This window comes from Aulonocara stuartgranti (genome assembly GCF_965226115.1).
Source record: "Aulonocara stuartgranti genome assembly, chromosome: 14".
NCBI classification, from domain to species: Eukaryota; Metazoa; Chordata; class Actinopteri; order Cichliformes; family Cichlidae; genus Aulonocara; species Aulonocara stuartgranti.
This window is the reverse complement of record NC_138950.1, coordinates 12,311,322-12,331,196: the sequence shown is the minus strand read 5'-3', so window position 1 is coordinate 12,331,196 and position 19,875 is coordinate 12,311,322. Positions and strand designations below refer to the sequence as shown.

The 19,875-nt window shown below is 39.4% G+C and overlaps 1 protein-coding gene across 2 annotated transcripts in view; it reads right to left on the bottom strand.

The window, feature by feature from the left end:
* The window catches only part of rpa1 (replication protein A1), a 32,510-nt gene that overhangs the window by 10,445 nt on the left and 2,190 nt on the right, over positions 1-19,875 (bottom strand). Inside the window, exons 3-12 of one of the 2 annotated variants that reach the window (XM_082501937.1) lie at positions 18,606-18,684; positions 18,214-18,322; positions 17,968-18,056; positions 17,745-17,819; positions 15,847-15,961; positions 14,428-14,530; positions 14,220-14,288; positions 13,695-13,887; positions 11,512-11,648; positions 9,236-9,384 (exon numbers count right to left, since the gene is read on the bottom strand). In XM_082501937.1, coding sequence (XP_082358063.1) covers positions 9,236-9,384; positions 11,512-11,648; positions 13,695-13,887; positions 14,220-14,288; positions 14,428-14,530; positions 15,847-15,961; positions 17,745-17,819; positions 17,968-18,056; positions 18,214-18,322; positions 18,606-18,684 — 1,118 coding nt within the window. Of the gene's footprint in view, positions 1-9,235; positions 9,385-11,511; positions 11,649-13,694; positions 13,888-14,219; positions 14,289-14,427; positions 14,531-15,846; positions 15,965-17,744; positions 17,820-17,967; positions 18,057-18,213; positions 18,323-18,605; positions 18,685-19,875 lie in introns of both variants that reach the window. The other variant, XM_082501936.1, reaches the window with a different exon arrangement.

Genomic DNA, 19,875 nt, shown 5'->3' with positions numbered 1-19,875 from the left:
AAATATTTCCAGTTTAAATAAAAATGGCTTATTTGATTATGTAAATAGCTGTCATTTAATTTTCTGTCACTGATTTTATGATAAAAGCTGTGTTAAGTATATCTTTTTATTACATTCACTAGATTCCTGAATTATATGACAGTAAAAGTAAAAGAAAAACTATAATTGATAATATCAGAGCTCATATTTTATTCTATGCAATTCTCTCTAATGGACAGTTTGATCACTCCACTAATACATCAAAGGCGTTTACCCCTAAGCTGGAAAGCATTTTTACAGTTTGAAATGGGAGCGGCGCATTTTTTACAGATTCTAAAAACGTCAGTGCCGTGACAAGGGGTTGAGCATCTTTTCAGCACTGGGCATTTGCCGTTTTTTCTGATTTCCAATAGCCAAAATATTTTCAGCTTTCACAGTGGAGGACTGGCAGGACACATTCAATACCAACCAACCATCACATCACACTTGTAAAGGTGCTGAATAACAGTCAAAAAGTTAATACTGCTAGTGCAGAGTCTCCAAGGTACTCTCAGGCATTCCCAACCAGGCTTTTTCATAAGAGCACTTTCAGCTGTGGGGGAAGGGGAAAAAAAAAAAAAAAAGATAACCTTTGGTCTACACACCAAATAAGGAATCATAGGGGTCTTTACAACAGTCTTCAGCCTGAAAAGTGACATAATTTGTAGTGCTTTATAAGATTTTTGTGTAGCTCCCTCTGGAGGCATGAAAAGCTTTATACATATGCAGTTATGGAAAAACATGTTGATGTGTACAATCTGTGGTCTTCCCTTAAGTAAATGCACCATGGTAAGTTGATAAAATTATATGTAACATATTTCGACTCGTCACAACACTGCTGTGCACTGCTGTTCACATGACTATCAACAGACTGCAGGCTGTCTATTTAACAGTTGAGTTTAAAAAAAAAAAATAAAAAAAAAAATAAAAAATTGTTGTGCAGAGAATCCGTTTGTGTTTGTCAAAGCAGGGACGGCTCATCTGAGGGGAAGGCAGGCTGAGAGGCTTGTGAAATGAATCAACAGCAGAGGGACTGATGAGCTGGCCAGGGTCAGGGCTGTTACGGTGATATCAGAAACCCATTTTCATCTAGTGTTCCCGGTAATTCAGGGAAGACAATGGGAGGAAAAAAAAAAAAAAAAAGGGGGGGGGGTAAGGCAAGGTAGACTGAGAAGACGGATGAGGGTAAAATGCACTGGGGGGGGGGGGGGGGGGGGAATAGCAGTTTAAAACGGTCACCAAGATCAATACAGCTTCGTAATCTGTTGGCCACAAGGCAGAGCAGCGTACAATGGCAAGGCCGGGTTGTAAATACAGGGAGAACTTGCTGTGCTCCTGACAAGCATGGCTAATAGAAAATATCCCCATTAACATTTTACACTGCGGCCCAAGCGAAACACAGGTTGTCGATTTCCAGCTCCTCCTAACAAATGTAAACAATTCCTTAAAGTGGCACCAATTTCCTCACCAGTGTACCCAATTCTGTCTGCATCCAATCAGGAGCTTCCCCTGACCAATCAAATGACAAAACAGATGGCATTCCTTGGCATGGATTAATGTCTCTAAAGAAATTATCGCCAGAGAAGGCAAAGCACAATATTTAAGAAAAGAAAAAACTGCAGAATAGCAAGACTTCACATGGCTTCTCTGGTAACCTGATAGACAAATACCCAGAAGAAAATAGTGACTGAGTTCATTTTAAAAAAGAAAATCTGCTGCAGGAAACAGAAATGGCTCACAAAAAGTAGTGGTTGTGATAAAGAAGACAAAAAGAGGGCAAATTCGGTCTGGCAGAAAATGTGCAACAGACAAGTGAGAGTGGAAAGATCCAGGCCTGGAGCAGAGTGGTTTCAGTAAGACAAGAACACCATGATATCTAGCTGGAGGTTGGCAGACGCATGAATGTGCATAACACAGACATGTCAAGTGTCACTGTACAGGAATGGGGACATGTCAGATAAAGGGACATGAAGTAATGGTGGAAGACTAAGCTCCAGCCTAGGGCTGCCACGATTACGTCGACTATCAAAATTGTTGACGACTAATTTAATAGTCGACGCGTCGTTTGAAGCTTTGTAAGATCCCAAAAGACACAGGAATAAATAGTAGAATTTAAGAGTGTAATAACGGACTGAAACAGAAGATGGCAGCACTGCATGTACAAGGATGCCAGCTGCCGTTAAACCCCAAAGAAGAAGAAGCAGTGTCCGGTATCGTAGCTGTGTCCAAATTCGGGAACCGCATCCTCCTGTGCCCACATTTGTAGGCCGATTACTTTACAGCGACACGACAAAGACTGTCCAAATTCGAAGACTCCGACAAATGCGCCCTTCATTTCCCCAGATTTGAAGGATGGGTCCGGGTGTATACTTCGTGGCCCAACCTATCCCAGAATTCATAGCGCGGCCCAGCTCAGTTTCCAACAATGGCGGCAACTAGTTAGTTTTAATATTACTCTTATTATTCTTTCTGGGTCACAAAATAAACATTTAACTTATTTTCAGGAGAGAATGTAGCTGTGTAAACCTCAAATATCTGCTCAGTTTATCAAGACACCACATATTTTCAAAAGTGCTCCAACGTTTTCGAAGACGTCTGTTATCCAACAGCTCGATAGCTAGCCGGGGTTCAAGGCTCACTAGAGCCGGTGAGAACACCGGACTCCCGGCAAATCGTTTTAAAACCCACCACGGTCTTTCGCTACTCAGGTTAAACATGATATATAAGTCACTTAGATAACTTAAAAATCTTATTGTTTGACTTTTTTCAGTATTTTATTTGTTCCTGAGTAAATCGGTTTGGCTTTTTACACAGCTGAATAAACGTCAAGCAGACAACTGATTATCAGAAGTGTGAGATGCTCGAGAATATACTCCAGTGTCCTGTTATATTTTAGATAGCAAGGAGCAGACGGCTGAGTTTATTAAACTCACAGATCACAATCTGCAAATTTCATTAAAATTTAATAAACTATCATCTTGTCTTTATTTTTAGTTAGCACATACCTTAAACACTTAAAGCTGTAACCTAATGATAGTTATATAAGAACAGATGCTGCTGGTGCAATAAGCTGTACATTGTACGTCCAAGCAACATATTTTACTTTTTTTTTTCTAAATCAAATCAATACAGCACAGTTAAAGATTATGGTAACATAACAGTCAATTCAATGATAGATCATGTTCTCCACACAACTGTGCTCAAATTTGTTTGCATCTTAGCTGGCCTAATTACATATGCGCTATGCACAAATCCAAATGCTGTAGTCACAATATGCAAGACAGAAAATGTCAGTTTGGACTGTGACTAAATGAGCTGATGACGAATGTCTGAGGTTGACAGCTTAAAAAAAAATGAGTATAAACCTGACAAAAATGTCAGAACAGGGACTACACCACCTGACATTTTAGGAAAAGACAGGAAGGCGATCTAAATGTGCTGTTGCCACCTAATGGACAACCAAAACTTCACATTTAGATACAAAAAAATGCTAATGTGAAGTCTGATTCTGGAGATTCCTGCAAAGGGCGTAGGCCTTCACTCTGATGTCTCAGAACAAGGTACAAACATCTAAGACTAACAGAAGGCCAAGAATATTAGTGCTGGATTGTTACCAAAATAAATGAATTCTCCAGCAAGGTCATGAAATGTTTTAACAGGGATATTTTTTTGGTCTTTTTAATCACCAATAGAGTTTAGAAGAAACAGCTGCAATTCAGCTTTAATTCAAAGGGTTAACCAAAATATATGAAACCCTCTGTTACCATAAGAAATTAATATAATCATAAATAAACTACTCAATTTCAGTACTTTGTCAAGAGTCATTTGCAGGCAATGCAAATGACTCTGTAGTCATTTGCACTCTGTTGCCTGTAGTCAATAACATGTCAACATCAAAGGATGGGTTTGCTTTGTGATGCTTCGCCAGGGTTTTCACTGTAGTGGTCTTCATGTGTTTTTGCTGTGTATTGGTCTTTCTGCCCAATGCTGCTTGACTGGTCTGAGATTATAGACCAGTATATAAAGGATGGATGTAGCCACAGTGCCATCACCCACTGGTTTGGACTCTGCTTTAAAGGAGCTTATCCGACTCACAATTCATCACAATTCTAAGGTTATTTCCCATAAAATGGCCCAATCTGGGTGAAGACCAATTACTTAAGTAAGTAAGATTAAATTCTGACCAATACTTTGGAGATGCTGTGATTCTTGGGAATTATAGACAGCTGGAAACCTCGTCATCGCAAAAGTGCCGCTTTAGACCAAATAAGCTTACAGTGAACACTTTTTTTTTTTGTCATAATGCATTTTTATTTTATTTAGATTTATATAACTTAACTTATTGAAGCACTTAACTTTTCGCCTGTTACTAACAAACTATTCCCCAAAATCTTGTCATATAAACTGTTCACAGAGATACGTAAACAGCATGTTCTTGTTAGTTTTAAGTAAGCTAATATAATAGTAGCATTTTATTGAAAAAAAAAAAGTTGTCTGTGGTAGACTGTAAATGTGCATTTTAATGCCTTAAACTTGGGCATTTTAACATGGGACTATGGGGATTCAGCTTCAAGTGGCCACTAGAGGGTAGAGCTGGGCGATAGAACGATAACGATATGTATCGCGATATAACTTTTACTCGATAGAGAAATTAAGCTATCGCGATAGACCTCGCCGCTCTTGTCCTCTTTAAAAAAATAAATAAATAAATAAAATAAAATAAAAAGGTCAGCCAATCCAAATTAAGTAGCGTAGAGCCGAACCAATCACAGCCGCAGCGTCACGTCGCGTGACTTGTTACAGCTTTGTTTACTTTTTCCCACCGAGGCTTCTAGACTTCTGATTGGCCAACCTTTCTGCACGGTTAGGAATCTAGCGCCACCTGCTGCTTTGGCATGTTCATAGCAGCGTTTTCCTTCATTTCTGCCTTTATGTGTGGACGGGATTATTTTTTAAAACGAAAACGGAAAATCTCCGTTTTCAAAAATACCCGTGTACGTGTGGATGTAGCCTCAGTCTCTGACTGGAAGCGCTAATTTGTCATTCGGCTTTTGTCAGACTAAAGTAACTGTTAAAACTGTTTGAAAAGCTCAGCTATACAACAAGGAGAGATTGAGAATTTCCTTTTAGTTCTCAGTTTATTTGATATTGACAAAAGTTAGTCAATTTTGTCTCTTCTTCTGTAAAACAAACTAAGATTTATTTTTAGAATTAATATTTTGTTTCTATGTGGAATTGACAATTTAGTAGTTTGTTTCGTTTGTTCTATTTTGAAACTTAAACGCTTTAGCGGCTGCCTTTTGTGTAGTTTGCAATATTTGCCTTTATTTATCTGAAAAAGTCTCATGTTCCTTAAGTACATCTACCCTGTTGAATTTATTATGGGAAATAAATATTTAAATAAAAACAAGCTGCTGATTATTTCACATTTTACTTGTGAGCAACGGCACATTTAAATCTTACAAATATAGTTATTTGGCTTATCTCGTGATAGATATCGTTATCGCCTGAAATGAAAAAAACATATCGTGATATGAAAAAATCTCATATCGCCCAGCTCTACTAGAGGGGCTGTGATTTTTGGCACTGCATGTTGGCTTCATTTTTCAGTCCTGGAGATTTCTGCTTTGTTGCGACTTCAAAAGCTCTTAGGTTATGTTAACATTACTTTTTGAGTTAATGCCCATCTGTAATGAGCAGACAGTGGATCTTTATATACTTCATACTTCTAAGGCATTTGGTCTTCTGTTACATCACTGAGAAACACTAGTGACCCTAGTCCCACAGGAAACCAAACATTCCCATGCATCTCACTGCTCTACCATGTTTTACAGAAGATGCTGTGCACATTAGATCGTGAGCACTTCCAGGTCCTCTTCATAGTCTTGTACCATCATTCTGGTTTAAGACAATTCTAGTTTATTTAAAGCAGTCTTACCTGACCTTACTGTTACCAAATTGATGACTGGTTTCGATCTTGTGAAATGTTTTTATTTGTATGAGGTCTTCTATTCATAAGTAGCCTACTGTTATGAAGATAAATTAAGTGTTCTGTGTTCACCACTGTTGTCCTCACTGTAGACATTGAGGGGCCAAAATAAACATATTTGCTGGTAAGCCTGGCAAAGTCTACTTGACTGTCAATTTGGTAGCTGTCTTGCCAGATCTCTCCCGAGTTTGACTTTTTTGGGCTCACTGTAACACAGCTTGGAACACATGGAATAAAATCTAGTCCTTTTACATGTTTAATGAAGGAACACACCAAACTTGCCTATAAATGGCCTTTGTAACAGTTGTCCAATTACTTTTGGTCACCTGAAAACCCTAAGGTTTCTCATTAAAGAACTTTAATTGCTTAACTTGTCATCTAATTGGGATGTGAATGCCCTTAAATTCAAGCTTAAAGTCATCTGTACTTCAAGCTCAGATCCTTTATGTAACTAGCTTGAATGTATTTTGGTAAACATGGAAAATAAAAACTGTCAATATTCAAATACATATGCCCTAAACTGTATTTTTGCCTCTCCCAGATTAATTAGTGTGCCAAAGGAATGCTACTCAGCTTTCTATATAAGACCACTGGCAAGCACTGAGCAGCACTGCTAATATGCTGCATGAGTTTGAGACAACAGCTCACCAAGGATAGACTATTCATTTGAGAAGGTCCCAAAGGTCTGCGCCAAAACACAATCAAATTAAGATGCCTCTGCAGGAGTAAAACAATGATGTTTCAGCAGCCTTGGCACATTTAAAAGATTTTTTTTTTTTGGCTGATGGAGAGAACACTTTGGATTCTCTTCTGTGCGAGATTAGAAAAAACAATTATCAAAAGATTAATTTAGAGTTTAATTGTTTTTCCTTCCCTTATCTCTGTTTGTGAATTTCATGTCTCAGCTTACAGAAAGAGAGAAACACAGTCTGTAACCATGGCCCAAGTTTATCAACAGCACAAAATCCATGTTACACGTTTCACAGCAATCAGTGGTACAAGAGAGAGAAATTTCTTCTCGTGTTACCTAGATATAATTTTGGATATAGCCTTTACAAATATATCATATAACTATAACAAGCAATTATTTTCATCTTCACAGCTTTAGACAGTTAAGGCTACATTTTCAGATAAGCTATGTAATGGTACTGTCTACCAATGCTTGTCAATGCTTTTCATTTGACAAATGAGTCAGGATTGGCATTTTCCATTCGTGAGAAGGGAAGAGAGAATGTAGTAAGTGTATAAAGTCTGCTGCAAGGGTCTGGAAATGCGATTAAGGACTTCATGGTGTACAAGTAAAAGAAAGCGTAGGACCCCAGAGTGGTCCTGATGATGCTCAACTTCAGCGAAGTTCAGTGTAGTTGGCATTCTGAGAAATGAGATCTAAAATATTCAGAGAAGCCAGCGGCTGTTCAAAAACTATCATAAAGAAATTACCATCACCCTATACATTAGATTAAAAAGCCACTTTGAGCATAATTTATCGTCTGCTGCCTTCTCACCTGCAAAGGAGAGTCACATTTCACTGCTCCGATTATGCAGATCAGGTCCCGAGTATAAATACCCAGTCACATTTTATAAGGCAGAAGAAAAGATTACGCCGACTTGTCACAAAATAAATTTCAACTGTTTAGTGTCTTATTTCTTAGCGTAGAGCAGACACTGGTATTGGAAGGTAAATAAACAAAACCCTTTGGATACAATCGATTGGCCCTCCACTCACAAACATAGACATTTGCCTTCATGTCAGTGAGGAGGGGTCAGACACAGCCTGCTTAAGCAGGATCAATACAGAGGACAGATCCATTAGTGCGCCACAGTGCAAGAGTAAGGTTAAGTACCACCCTCTTTAGTCCATGTGAGGACTGCCTCATGTATCAATCATGTGCCAATCGAAACAAACTAACGCGCAGCCTATAAAAATACTACCCACCTCACGTCTCACACAAAGTGGACGGCTATTTCAGGTCATGTTGAACACTAGGGGATAATTGAAAACCTGGCACATAATGCAAAAAAATAATAATAATAATAATATTTTAAAAAAAAATGTTGTAAACTTGTCAGCATACTCAAAGGAGCTTGGAAAGAAAAGCGTCTGGACTTCTTTAAGTTGCTTGAAGACGTTTCACCTCTCATCCGAGAAGCTTCTTCAGTTCTAAGGTCAAATGGTGGAGAGTCCCAGATTTAAACCTAGTGGGAGTGTCCCCCCACAGAGGGACAAAAGGACCCCCTGATGATCTTCTAATCGCCTGAGCCAAGGTGTGAAAACGGGTGTGGGTCCCAATCAGCCAGAGTTTCGGGTGTGTTCATTGTGAAACCTGGCCCCACCTTATACCTACACCCAGTTTCACACCTTGGCTCAGGCGATTAGAGGATCATCAGGGGGTCCTTTTGTCCCTCTGTGGGGGGACACTCCCACTAGGTTTAAATCTGGGACTCTCCACCATTTGACCTTAGAACTGAAGAAGCTTCTCGGATGAGAGGTGAAACGTCTTCAAGCAACTTAAAGAAGTCCAGACGCTTTTCTTTGCAAGCTCCTTTGACTACGATGACCTGGATGACTGAGAACCTTCACAGACATATTGTCAGCATACTGTTCTATAACTCAGCATCCACCTCTTAATAAATTCAGCTAAGCGTCAACACACATGACCACATGTACAGAAAGAGCCATGAAGACACACTTTATGGCTAATTTCCACATAACTGTATGTGTTCAAGTGAAAACACACACAAACAACATACATATACACACACCATAGCCACGCAAACACACGCACACAGCAAGAGAAAAAAATATGCTACAATCAACATAATCACACAGAAATGAGTCGGGATTTCGTTTCTTCTGAAAGGCGATTAGAAGGGCAAAAGACACATTTTCATAGATTAAATGTGATTTTCATTTTTATCTAATGCTTCACTGAAGCAACCCCCAAATTGTGGCTAATGGGGGAAAGCTAATCTTGATAATGAGAATCAGTGTATGTACTCTTACAACTTGGGAAATGCAAACTGCCTTTTAAATCCTTAGAGTTCTTTATTTGTAACCAATATCTGTATCTATGAAGCAGTCTTTAAGTTTGTGAAAAAAATAAGTAAAGCCTTATGGCAATAAATATATACCAGATTTTACACTTGCTGTAAAGCCACTTTGTATGATTGCAAGAACACATGAGCAATTTCTACACTGCATTATCTATGAAACTCGAGCCTACTTACCAGCCTCTGAGCTTATATGCCTCAGGGATGTCTGGGTTGATCATAAGAGTACTGCTGAAGGATGCAGAGAGTGACCGGCCTCCAAAGTCTGACAGCTTTGCCCCCTTAATGGCAACGACAGGTTGGCTAGATCCGTCAAACTTTTCTGCCTATGAAAAGAAAGAAATACAATATTTAATTTGCTTTCTCCTTCATCTTTGCAAACTGACAACATCAGATATACGTGTTTTTGGACAAAGAGATCTTTTATGGTTTTAAATAAATATGGGCAGAGGTTCATCAAAAGATTTAGAAAATCCCTGTCCACAAAGGACAAGGCAGAAAATCAATATTGGATGCTCATGATCTTCAGGCCGGCGGCACCACATTAAAAACAGGCATGAGACTGTTATGGAAATTACTCCATAGGCTCAGGAACACTTCCTCAAATCATTGTCTGTGAACAGTTTGCCATGCCATTTACAAATTCAGGTTAAAAGCTCTCTCGCGAAGAAGAAGCCATTTGTGAACATTGAGAAACACTGCTGTCTTCTCTGGGCCAAAGCTCATTTAAAATGGACCGAGACAAACAGGGAAGCTGTTCTGTGGTCAGAAGAATATAAACTGGAAATTCTTTTTGTAAAACATGCATGCTGTGTCACTGGACTAACAGGGAGAAGAACCATCCAGCTTGTTATCAGCTCTTAGATCAAAAACCTGCACCTCTGAATGTATAGGGGTGTACGGGTGCCTGTGGAATTGGCAGCTTGCACGTCTGGGAGGACGCCATCAATGCTGAAAGGTACATACAGGATTTAGAGCAACATATGTGCTATATATGTTGTTGTTTTTTGGGGTTTTTTTTGCATATTTTAGCAAGACTAGGCTAAAACACACTGCAGATATTACAACAGCATGGCTTCATAGCAGAAAAAGGTTGGTGTTGAGCTGGCCTGCCTGCAATACACATATTTCACCAACTGAAAACATTTGAAGCATCATAAAACGAAAAGTACAACAAAGAAGACCCAGGACTGTCAAGCAGCTAGAGTCCTATATTAGACAAACACGGGACAACGATTCTCTCCCAAAGGTCCAACAGCTGGTCTCAGTTCTGAGACTGTGGTGTTGTTAAAAAAAGAAAGGACACTACACAGTGGTAAACATGGCCCTGTGTCAAGATGTTGAGTTATACTGATGCTATCAAATTCAAAATGACTCCCCCCCCCCCCCCCCACCTAATCTATCAGTTTGAACATTTGATTATGAGACTTGCATATAATTTTATGTATGTTTTTAATCTACATTTTACACAGCACCCCCACTTTATATTTTTATCGTTTTGGTTATGTGGTTTCATTTTGGATTCAATTAGTTTTGCCATAACTTTAAATTGTTTTTGCCTTAAAACTAGAAACTAAGGATTACAAGAGGTCTGATTTCCCCCAGTAGTGGCAGCAGCAGGGTAAAAAAAAAAAGTAAATAAATAAAAATCAAATGTCAAACATATTTTGCCTTCTAACAAGATAAAACTATAAACACACTTGCTGTTCAGCTCATAAAACCAAAGAAAGAAGAGCAGCGCAACAGTAAAGCTTTCATATATTGGGGGAAATATTTCCAACACTTGATTTTTGGCAAATCTATTGTTCTTTATAAACTATACATCTTGTGCAGTTCTCTGAATCCCTCTGGAGAAAGTGTAAATGTCGAACAAATACAGGGAACACTGCTTCTTGTCTGGAGGAAAAGAATTGGTGGTGAACTCAGCGCAGTCCCTCTGAGCCACAGGTAAAAATCAACTGCAAGAGCACGCTTACTTTATCACACAGTGACAGGAAATGTAGTCAATAACTTCAAATCTATCGCCTTCTATCACGCAACACGCACACTGTTAAATCAGTGCTCAGAGCTGTTCACCTGTGACCACCGAGTGCACTGAAGAACCTTTTTCATTCAACGCCTTTCTGACATAATTCTAACCAAAAACTAAGGATTAAAAGCTGCACACAAGGATGATTTAGCGTAGGCATTTGCTTTACAAGTCACTGGGCTCTAGCTTTAGACCAGTATCTATCATTTACACCAACTACTTTTATCCCTCCTACGTAGAATAAAACCATCTGCTTAAATTTAGTTCAGGTAATAATTAATTTTTGGAAAGAAAATTGTTCTGAGAAGAAAGCTTTAACATGTTGATGCACTGAAAACCTGTTAATGACTTTCACCACTTATTTGAAAAGTCTAGACACACGTTCCATTACACATTTTGTACTTTTTGTCAAGTCCATACTCACTTCCTCTCCCCACAGTGTGACAGTCACCACCTTCCCAGACATATCCATCAGACTGAGTGTTCTCTTAGACACTTCACGGTTGGACTTGGTTGTCAGGCGGGATATGTCGTCCACACTCTTGCACACTCCAATTACATCTGAAAAAAGGATATACAAAGCAGAGAGCATTTGTTTTTCTATTCCACATCCTTGTGATTCACAGCCTACAGCAGAGTTACAAGTATCTAGCACAAAACACAAAAACAACAACACACAAACAAATAAATACTGTGTCTGATTTGTTTTTTTCCCCATACACAATTACATCCACACACATGTCATTCCATGTCCCACAGCTTACGGCACAAATTGGCAGTTGGCGATTCATTCAAGACGTCAGAGGCCAGCACGCCAGGAACTTGCATCCATAATATTGGAGAGAAATCAGTAAAGGGCTTTAACTGACTAACGCAATCAAGCACAGTAAACCGGCATCTCCATCAGCAGTCATTTTTAAACTCCAACTCTGAGCCACCGAGGATTTTAAACACATTTAACCACTACAAAACTTCTTGATGCTACCTAGCAGGCAGAAGAGAGGTTACTCAAAAAGCAATTTCCATTGAAAGAATTACAAGCCAGCTTCTTATTACCGCCTCACTTTACCTATGACAGCAGGTTCTCATTTTCTTACCATAGGGCCCAAAGTCAATCTGCACCTCAGGCCATTACTGTCATCAGGTTTATTAATACCACTTTTATCTGTCTGCTCGTATAGTGTAATTACCTCAACCTCCCAGCATATCCAGTTCGACTTTCCAATTCAGACTTTATTCTCACCTTATGATCACTTATTATTGGGCGCTCGGGAACGCCTCTGTTGGAGCTGGGCTCAGAACACCGGCTGGTTGATTTGTGCTTTTTGTAATACACAGTAGTTAAGAGAAATGTAATGCGTTTAGGCCTCATAGTCACCTGCAGTTTGGTGAACAGTTTGCTCACCGATTGAAAATTACATTATCGCTCCCCTGTGCACTGCGTTATGCAATTCTGCTCTATTGTTCCGGTTACATAAGGCAACATCAGAATTAATGTCTCATGAAATAGATTGGGGAAACATGGCTACCATTTAAAAATATCATCCTCCTAAAGTACTGCGGTATAAGGGGGTGTAAAATGTCAATCGCAACGATTTAGATATGCCCATTCTGAATAATCAAGCTTATACCAAATGGTTCCCCAATATCAAAAATCAAATGATTTAAAAATAATGTAAAAAATTATTGCATGTGTTCTTAGAAACATGCTCTCTTTCATGACAGGTGTAGCAAGCTGTATGCAATATTTTGTACTTTAAGATGAAAAATGTCAGCATAGTGTAGGATTTCTTTTCAGAATTAATTTTAGCCAGTTGAGACTTTCCGAAATCTTTTAATGAAAAAAAAATCCTGATGTACCTTTACGATTTTTTGCTGCACTGATTATTGTGCTTCTCTTAATTACCGACTGCTTGATTGCGCAGCCAATTCCTAGGTGAGGTTGTGTCTCTCTCTGTCACAAACCATTTGTCTGATGAAAGTCTTGCACCAATACAAATTAATTCATTGCATGTTAGATTATGTCTCCAACTTCTGAGGTACTCAGACACACATGACACACCTCTCTCATGTGATAGATGTCCAGTTTTTTTTTCTCTGTACTTTTTGGGGAACATGTTGGAAGGATTAAGAGGCTTTAATGAAATGAATGGATATTGTCTGACGAGAAGACTTGGTGAACAGATCGGCCTTTGCCATATATTTATGAGGACTACAGGCTAAATTTTTATGTTTATACAGCCTCGTCTTCTTAACAGTATTGCACTTTGAGAGTTTCAACCTGCCAGCTTCACTCACTGGACTTTGCAAATACCCACAAACACACTGACAAATAAAAACATAAACTGTCACAAGTCTAATTTTCAGCAGGAAAACCAGACTTGAGTTTTTTGCTGATAATATTTCAGGAATATGCAAAGGCACTTTTGATTTCTTTTTCACACAAAGTGCCATTTATTTGCAGTTAAAGGCTGCAGGCTGTTTATCAGTTCACCTCTCAAAATAAACTGTGCGAACAAAAGAAAGAACTGACACAGTTATGTGGGACCTTAAAGACACATGCTGGGTTCAGAAATTCCTGTCTAGATTGTTACTTCTACTCCTTACCAACAATAGCATCTTTGTCTCTGTTCTCCAGGTCACCGATAGAGACAAAGTCACATTGCACCATGGGAACGTCACAGCTGTCCTCACAGGGGATAATGGTGGACTCGCCATTGAGTGTCATCTCATAGTCATTCTTTACTGATGTGTACTGCTTGTTGGCGAGCTTAAGGGAGCCCTTGGAGATGTAGTAGACCTGGCCCACACAGATGGATGAACCACATGTTAATCAGAGATCTGGGTAGCATTTCACCTGACTGAATGGTGCAAACAAGATAGGACTTCAGGCAGTCAGTGGGAGGGGGAGAGGTGATCAACAAAGGCTGGCAGATGATCATAAGCAGCTTATTGTATGGGTACAGTGCAGCCAGATGACTCATTCATAGTCTCTGTGGTTTTAACTCACAAAGTACTGGCAGCTGTTGATAGCACAATCTACAGCCAAATCAGTCTTTGACGGCGCAGTAAAAGGCGGTTTTGGCATAATAATTAGGACATATTGAATCATTATCTGAAGGAACATCTCACCTTGCCAGCCTCAATAAGACTGTAGAACTTGTCCACTTCTTGGTTGAAACCAGTCACTCGTATCTCTCCCTGTGGAAAAATATAAATATTTAATTTAAAACAAAAAACATATGTCCAAATGGTTTCTAAATCAGGAGGTGTTTGGTGGGGGGGTTTTTTTTGTTTTTTTAAACACAAAAATTAACAGTCAGAGTACAAATACACTTACACTCTCATCAACAATCTCCATGGAGAATAGCTTGCCATCCCCCCGAGAGTTGCTCCACGTACGAATGGAGCTCTTGTTGGTCACACGAGCGCGGATCGTCCACCTATTACAAAAAAAAAAATAAAAATCTGAGCTTATCATTTCTGCATTCTTCATTTTTCGGGCACCTTATGAGCCCAGATGTCAGCTCCACACACATGTAGGGATTCATGCACTTGGTATTGTGACCTTTTAAACATCTGCCCCCTAGAAGACCTTTGCATAAATATCACTGAGCAATAACATCATTAAACCCGTTTAATTTACTTGCTTCTTTTGCAACAGGTTTTTCACAGACATTTTGATTACCATTTAGAAAGAAAATAACAGATGTACTTTAATTAGCCTAATATTAAGTTAATTGTGCCAGCAGTATGAGCTCTGCACTGGCATTCCTCTGTAAGATTTGGTCGATGGTTAGTAGTGCCTGTGTTGGTTGTTGGAAAGGCTTGTGCAGTCTAACATGCATACATTCATATTGGGTTGTAGTCTCCTTGATCCATTTTAAGACTGAAACTGACCTTCCAAAAAGTTTTCCAAACACGCGTTCCATGCAACACTGTCGTTACACTGTAGAGCCTGACCAAGTCTTGGCTATTTGACATTTGCGTGTCACAGAATTGTGAACCTTAGAGTCATAATTACTTCCATCAGTCATGGCACCACAGCTGAAGCGATCAGCGAGAAGGGCCCCAGGATATGTCCAGAGTTTCCACCAATCACCATCGACACCCACGGCAAGTCCCCCTTCGTACCGAGCCCCGCAAAGCCACCCCTCAGATCCCATCCTTATTCCAAAGTTATGGATCTGGAATTCCATTGTCAGTATAGTGGTACAGTGGTTAGCACTGCTGCCCCAGGGCAGCGAGGGTCCTGGGTATAAATTCAAGGAAACTGCATGTTCTTCTGTTCAAGTGGATTCTTTCCGGTTACACAGTCCAAAGACAGTGTGATAAACACGGGTTTGGCTATTTTAAATTGGCCACCAATAACTAAGATAATTAAGGACTGAATTAAGGATTGAAATGTAATTGTAGTTTATACCTTCTACTTTATTTAGGGTTTAGCAAAAATACTGCAATAATGTTTAGGAATTATCGGGTTCAAAATTACTGGATTAATGACTCAAAAGCAGTTTTAGTGCCAGCTGTTCCCTGGTTTTCTGCTATTTCTTGACAAACAGCATCTCCCAAGTATTAATTTTGCATTTCCTAACTGCACTGACAAACAGCTGGCTTAATGATGGCCTCCTTTCCTCACATGAATACTTCTTTGGTTGACATTCAGTTTTTTGCCATATGTACACAATGCCTTTTTGCTGACCCAGAAATATCAAATATATAGCATTTAGAGATTAACGTGACTGGCAACAATACTTACTTGGACTGGTAGGGGTTGAGGCTTGCAATGGGCACAACTTTGGAGCTTCCCCCTGGAGTATTTGGCATAACAGATGGAGCTTTCTTCCCAAAGTCTCTGTTTAAACCTCTGTTCACTGCTGAGGGAATGAGGAGAAAAATAAATGATCAATGAAGAGCAGTGATGAAGAGTCATGAGAGAGGCACATTATTCAGAGACAAATTACAAAAAGAAACCATCCAGTTTCTTTGGATTGCAATTGCTTGATCACTGTAATTACCTCGTATCATGAGAAAGAAGTCCATCCCACCAAAACCCAACAAAAACAACCCATTGACTTAAAAGTACATTTACCATCACTGACTCTTGAAACTAGCAAGCAGGAACAACTCAAAGAGGAAACAAAAATCCTGTCAAGCCAAGTTGTTGGCGATGTGTGATCCAGCATTTTGGTGAGAAGGATGATTCACATTTCACAGAATCAGGGCAGAGTGTGAAATGCTATAACAAACTGGAGCTGCTCTTCCCCCGGAGAGCGGTGCTGCCTGACTTTGAGATTTTCCGTTTGAACAAGCGCTGCACATTTGATTTGTGTGCGTCTCACGCGGAGGATTAGAGTTCAAAGTGTCCACTTAAGTCCTCCCGCGTTGCCAACCACTGCACTTCTGGTAATTAAGCCCCCAGATCAAGCAGCACACACAGAGAAATGAACAATGACTGTGCTGATGAGGAGGGTGGTTGCCACAACCTCAATTCCCACACGGCAGATTAGAGGGATGAATACCTGCTATGACACACTGGAAGACAGCAAAACCCTTATGATAGCTGGACTGCACACCTCACCTGGTCCAAGTTGTCCGCTATGCTGTGATATACTGCTCATCTCTGACATGATCAAGTGACAGTGTTTCAAAAGCAAATTCAATACTTCATTCATCTCTTTCACACTCTCCTGCGAGCCTGTGTTGCTGCGTGTTTGTTCAGTAGCGCTTTCAGTCAAAGGAAGATAAACATGGTGATTGACACACGCAGGCACAATCAGCTCTCCATCTAGACAAGCTCAAGTAGCTGTTGAATTTCATGATGCTACACAGTAACATGAAACAAGACAGTTGGAAGATGTGTGTCAATAATAGGACATTTGAGGCAGCTAAAAAGAAAAATATTTCACAATGGGGTTGTCAAAATTACTCAAGTCCCATAAATCTGTGGGTCACCCAGAATACCACAAAGCAACAGAAAAATGCTACCACCTGGTGGTCCTTTATGTACTACATGCTCACAGTGTGTTTTTCTGTTCCCATATACAACCTCCAGAGCTGAAAATTGAAGTAAACATGGAAAAAGTTGAAGTTCCTCCAGGTGCCACTTGAGGCTGGTCACAAAACTGAGTCAAGTTTAAATGCCCAATTTTGCAGCATTAAAAAAAGAAAAGAAAAAAATCCTATGCAGCACTCTACCTCCTGAGCTACGCCCTAGCCCTCGTACAAAAAAAGATTTTGATCACAAGGAAAGTTTCCCCATTTACAACAACTCTGAATGGGATTTTTTTTTTTTTTTTTTTACATAACTCAACCACCTGGACAGTTGTATTAGGGGTAACACCACACTGATTGGCAAGTGTACCAACACAGGCGTTTTTTTAGTCCCTTCCTTGACACTAATGAGCCAGTGTGTGTCTGCGAGTTGCACTTAGTTTATGAATGCCGCGTGCTCACTAAACTAGTATTAGCTGATACATTAAAAATCTCACCCTTTCATCCACATAAAGGTAACTTCTGACAGTGTTAAACCTTCAAAATGTAGAATCCAAAGCCAATGGGTGATGTCACAATGACCCCCCCCCCCACACACACACAAATCTTAAGATTTCATTAATTTGAATTCATTTTCAAGATTAAAATAAACCTTTCACTCACCTTCATTTCTGTTCTGTGGCTGCAGCGGGGGTCGGTTTTCAGGGACAGGAGCTGACTGTGGGCCTTTACTTTGCCCTGTAAGAAAGACCTGACATTAGTGTTACCCTGCAGTAACAGTATGACCCATTATGTGTGACTAATGCATCTCTAAATTAGTCCCACTTCATAAGCGTATTCACTGAGCACTGCTGTAATATTAATGAAGTATATTTCAAAGACTTACCCTCAGTGTAAGGAGTAGGGTCTCCTATTCTACCGGCAACATCTTTTGCCGGCTTAATGACATCAATTTCCAAAATGATTACTACTCGTCTGTAATGAGACATGTCCATTAACAACAGAAAACAGCCCTCTGCTCCGTATTTATTCATATTTAAGTGTTTTTAAGGCCTGCTTGCTTCCATTAAGTCGAGAACGTAAAAAAAAAAAAAAAAAAAAAAAAAAAAAAATGTGCAGAAAATGTGTATACCGTCCATCCTTCAGTATATTGGTCACGTGTCTCTTCAGATTACAGATGCAGTTTGGGGCCAGTATGTTTTCCTCAGCCATATGGTTCAGCTGGGTGGAGAGCATGAATGCTGCAGATGGTTTAAGAGAGGAAAGTCAGACAAGAGTGACCCAGGTTCCCCCTACTTAAGAGCCTCTTGAGAGCAATAGCTTCGTCTTTAACCCCATGCAAGTAGTCAATTTAGTAGAACATCTTTTAAAAAAGCCAGTTAAAATGGAATTTCATGTAAGAGATTTGTCAGAGAAAACTCGTGACTCTCAATAATTTAGAACAGATGGTTAGAATGGGTACATGAACATGTTTAAAACTTCAATGCAAAATACATCAGTGAATAAACTTAATAAAAACCTCACATGACAGAGTGTGCCTTCCATCACTCATCATCACCCGAAAGCGAGAAGGACCATTTCCTCCATCAAGCTTGCGAATATTCTGAAAAATATATGATTAAAACTGTTCAATAAATAAAATTTAAAAAAAGACAAAAAAAAAAAACAAAACACATTTTTTGACCAATATTGTGTCCCTTATGTAAACTTACACATTCTGTGATTGCATTATTTAAAGTATAGAGGATATTTAGTTATTGCCTATGGGCCTATACTCCTTATTCCCAGCTGCTTTCACAGTGAGATGGATTCAGTAAGGATGGTTTTCCTGTAGTCTTTCCTCTTAAGTAAAGTCACTGCTCAGAGAGAGGTTTTAACTAAGAAACTAGCCTTTTGAAGTCTTATAGTGATTTGTCAGACATGCCCCTTAAGAGGGGTCAGTCCCTAAAAAAATTTAACCAAATCTTTTACCATTTTTAAACATGTTTGAGCCCTCATAACATAACCGCAGGAAAGTATGTGTTCAGGGGGAACTGTCAAGGGCCATCAAAACAAGTAATAAGATATGAACTGAAATACCTCAGTTTGATATTTAGATTTTTATAAATTCAGTAAAAAGGACTGCCACAAGTTGAACGTGGAATGAATCGACAAACTCCCAACAGAGCATCCAACCGTGTGACTTGATTATTTACTTTTTCAGTAAATAATCGGAAAACAGACAGAAAATCCAGTGTCCCATTGTTTGTTTGTGCTCCTGTCACAGGCAATAACAGTCGAACCGACAGCAGTTTTTAATAGAGCTTTTCAGCCCTGTACATATATTTAGCTACTAAGTTAAGAGGGCTCAAAACTGACGCAAAATCTCGACCCCACACACTACACATACTTTCAGGGACAGAAACCAGCTTTAACCCTTAGATGCACATGTGGGGTCAAAAATGACCCCAGGGGTTGTTTTTCTTCAAAATCTTTAAAATGCAAAGTTGTAATATATTCATATTCCAGGTATTCCTCATAAAACATGTTTGTAACATGAGGTCATTTGCATTTTTATTTATTTTTTCATTAATTTTAGAAAAATGCAGTTTTTGTATCACTACCCCACTCTTCCACAAGCGGGGTCAAAAATGACCCCAAGCAGTTCCTGTGGAATCTTCTGTGAAACTTTCATTCTTAGCAACTCTGACTGACCCACTTACACTTCTGATGGATCAAGAATTAATTTTTACACAGTAACATACGTGATTAATAGTAAGGGCTGCGCATAAGTGGTCCGCAGGTGCGCATTCGC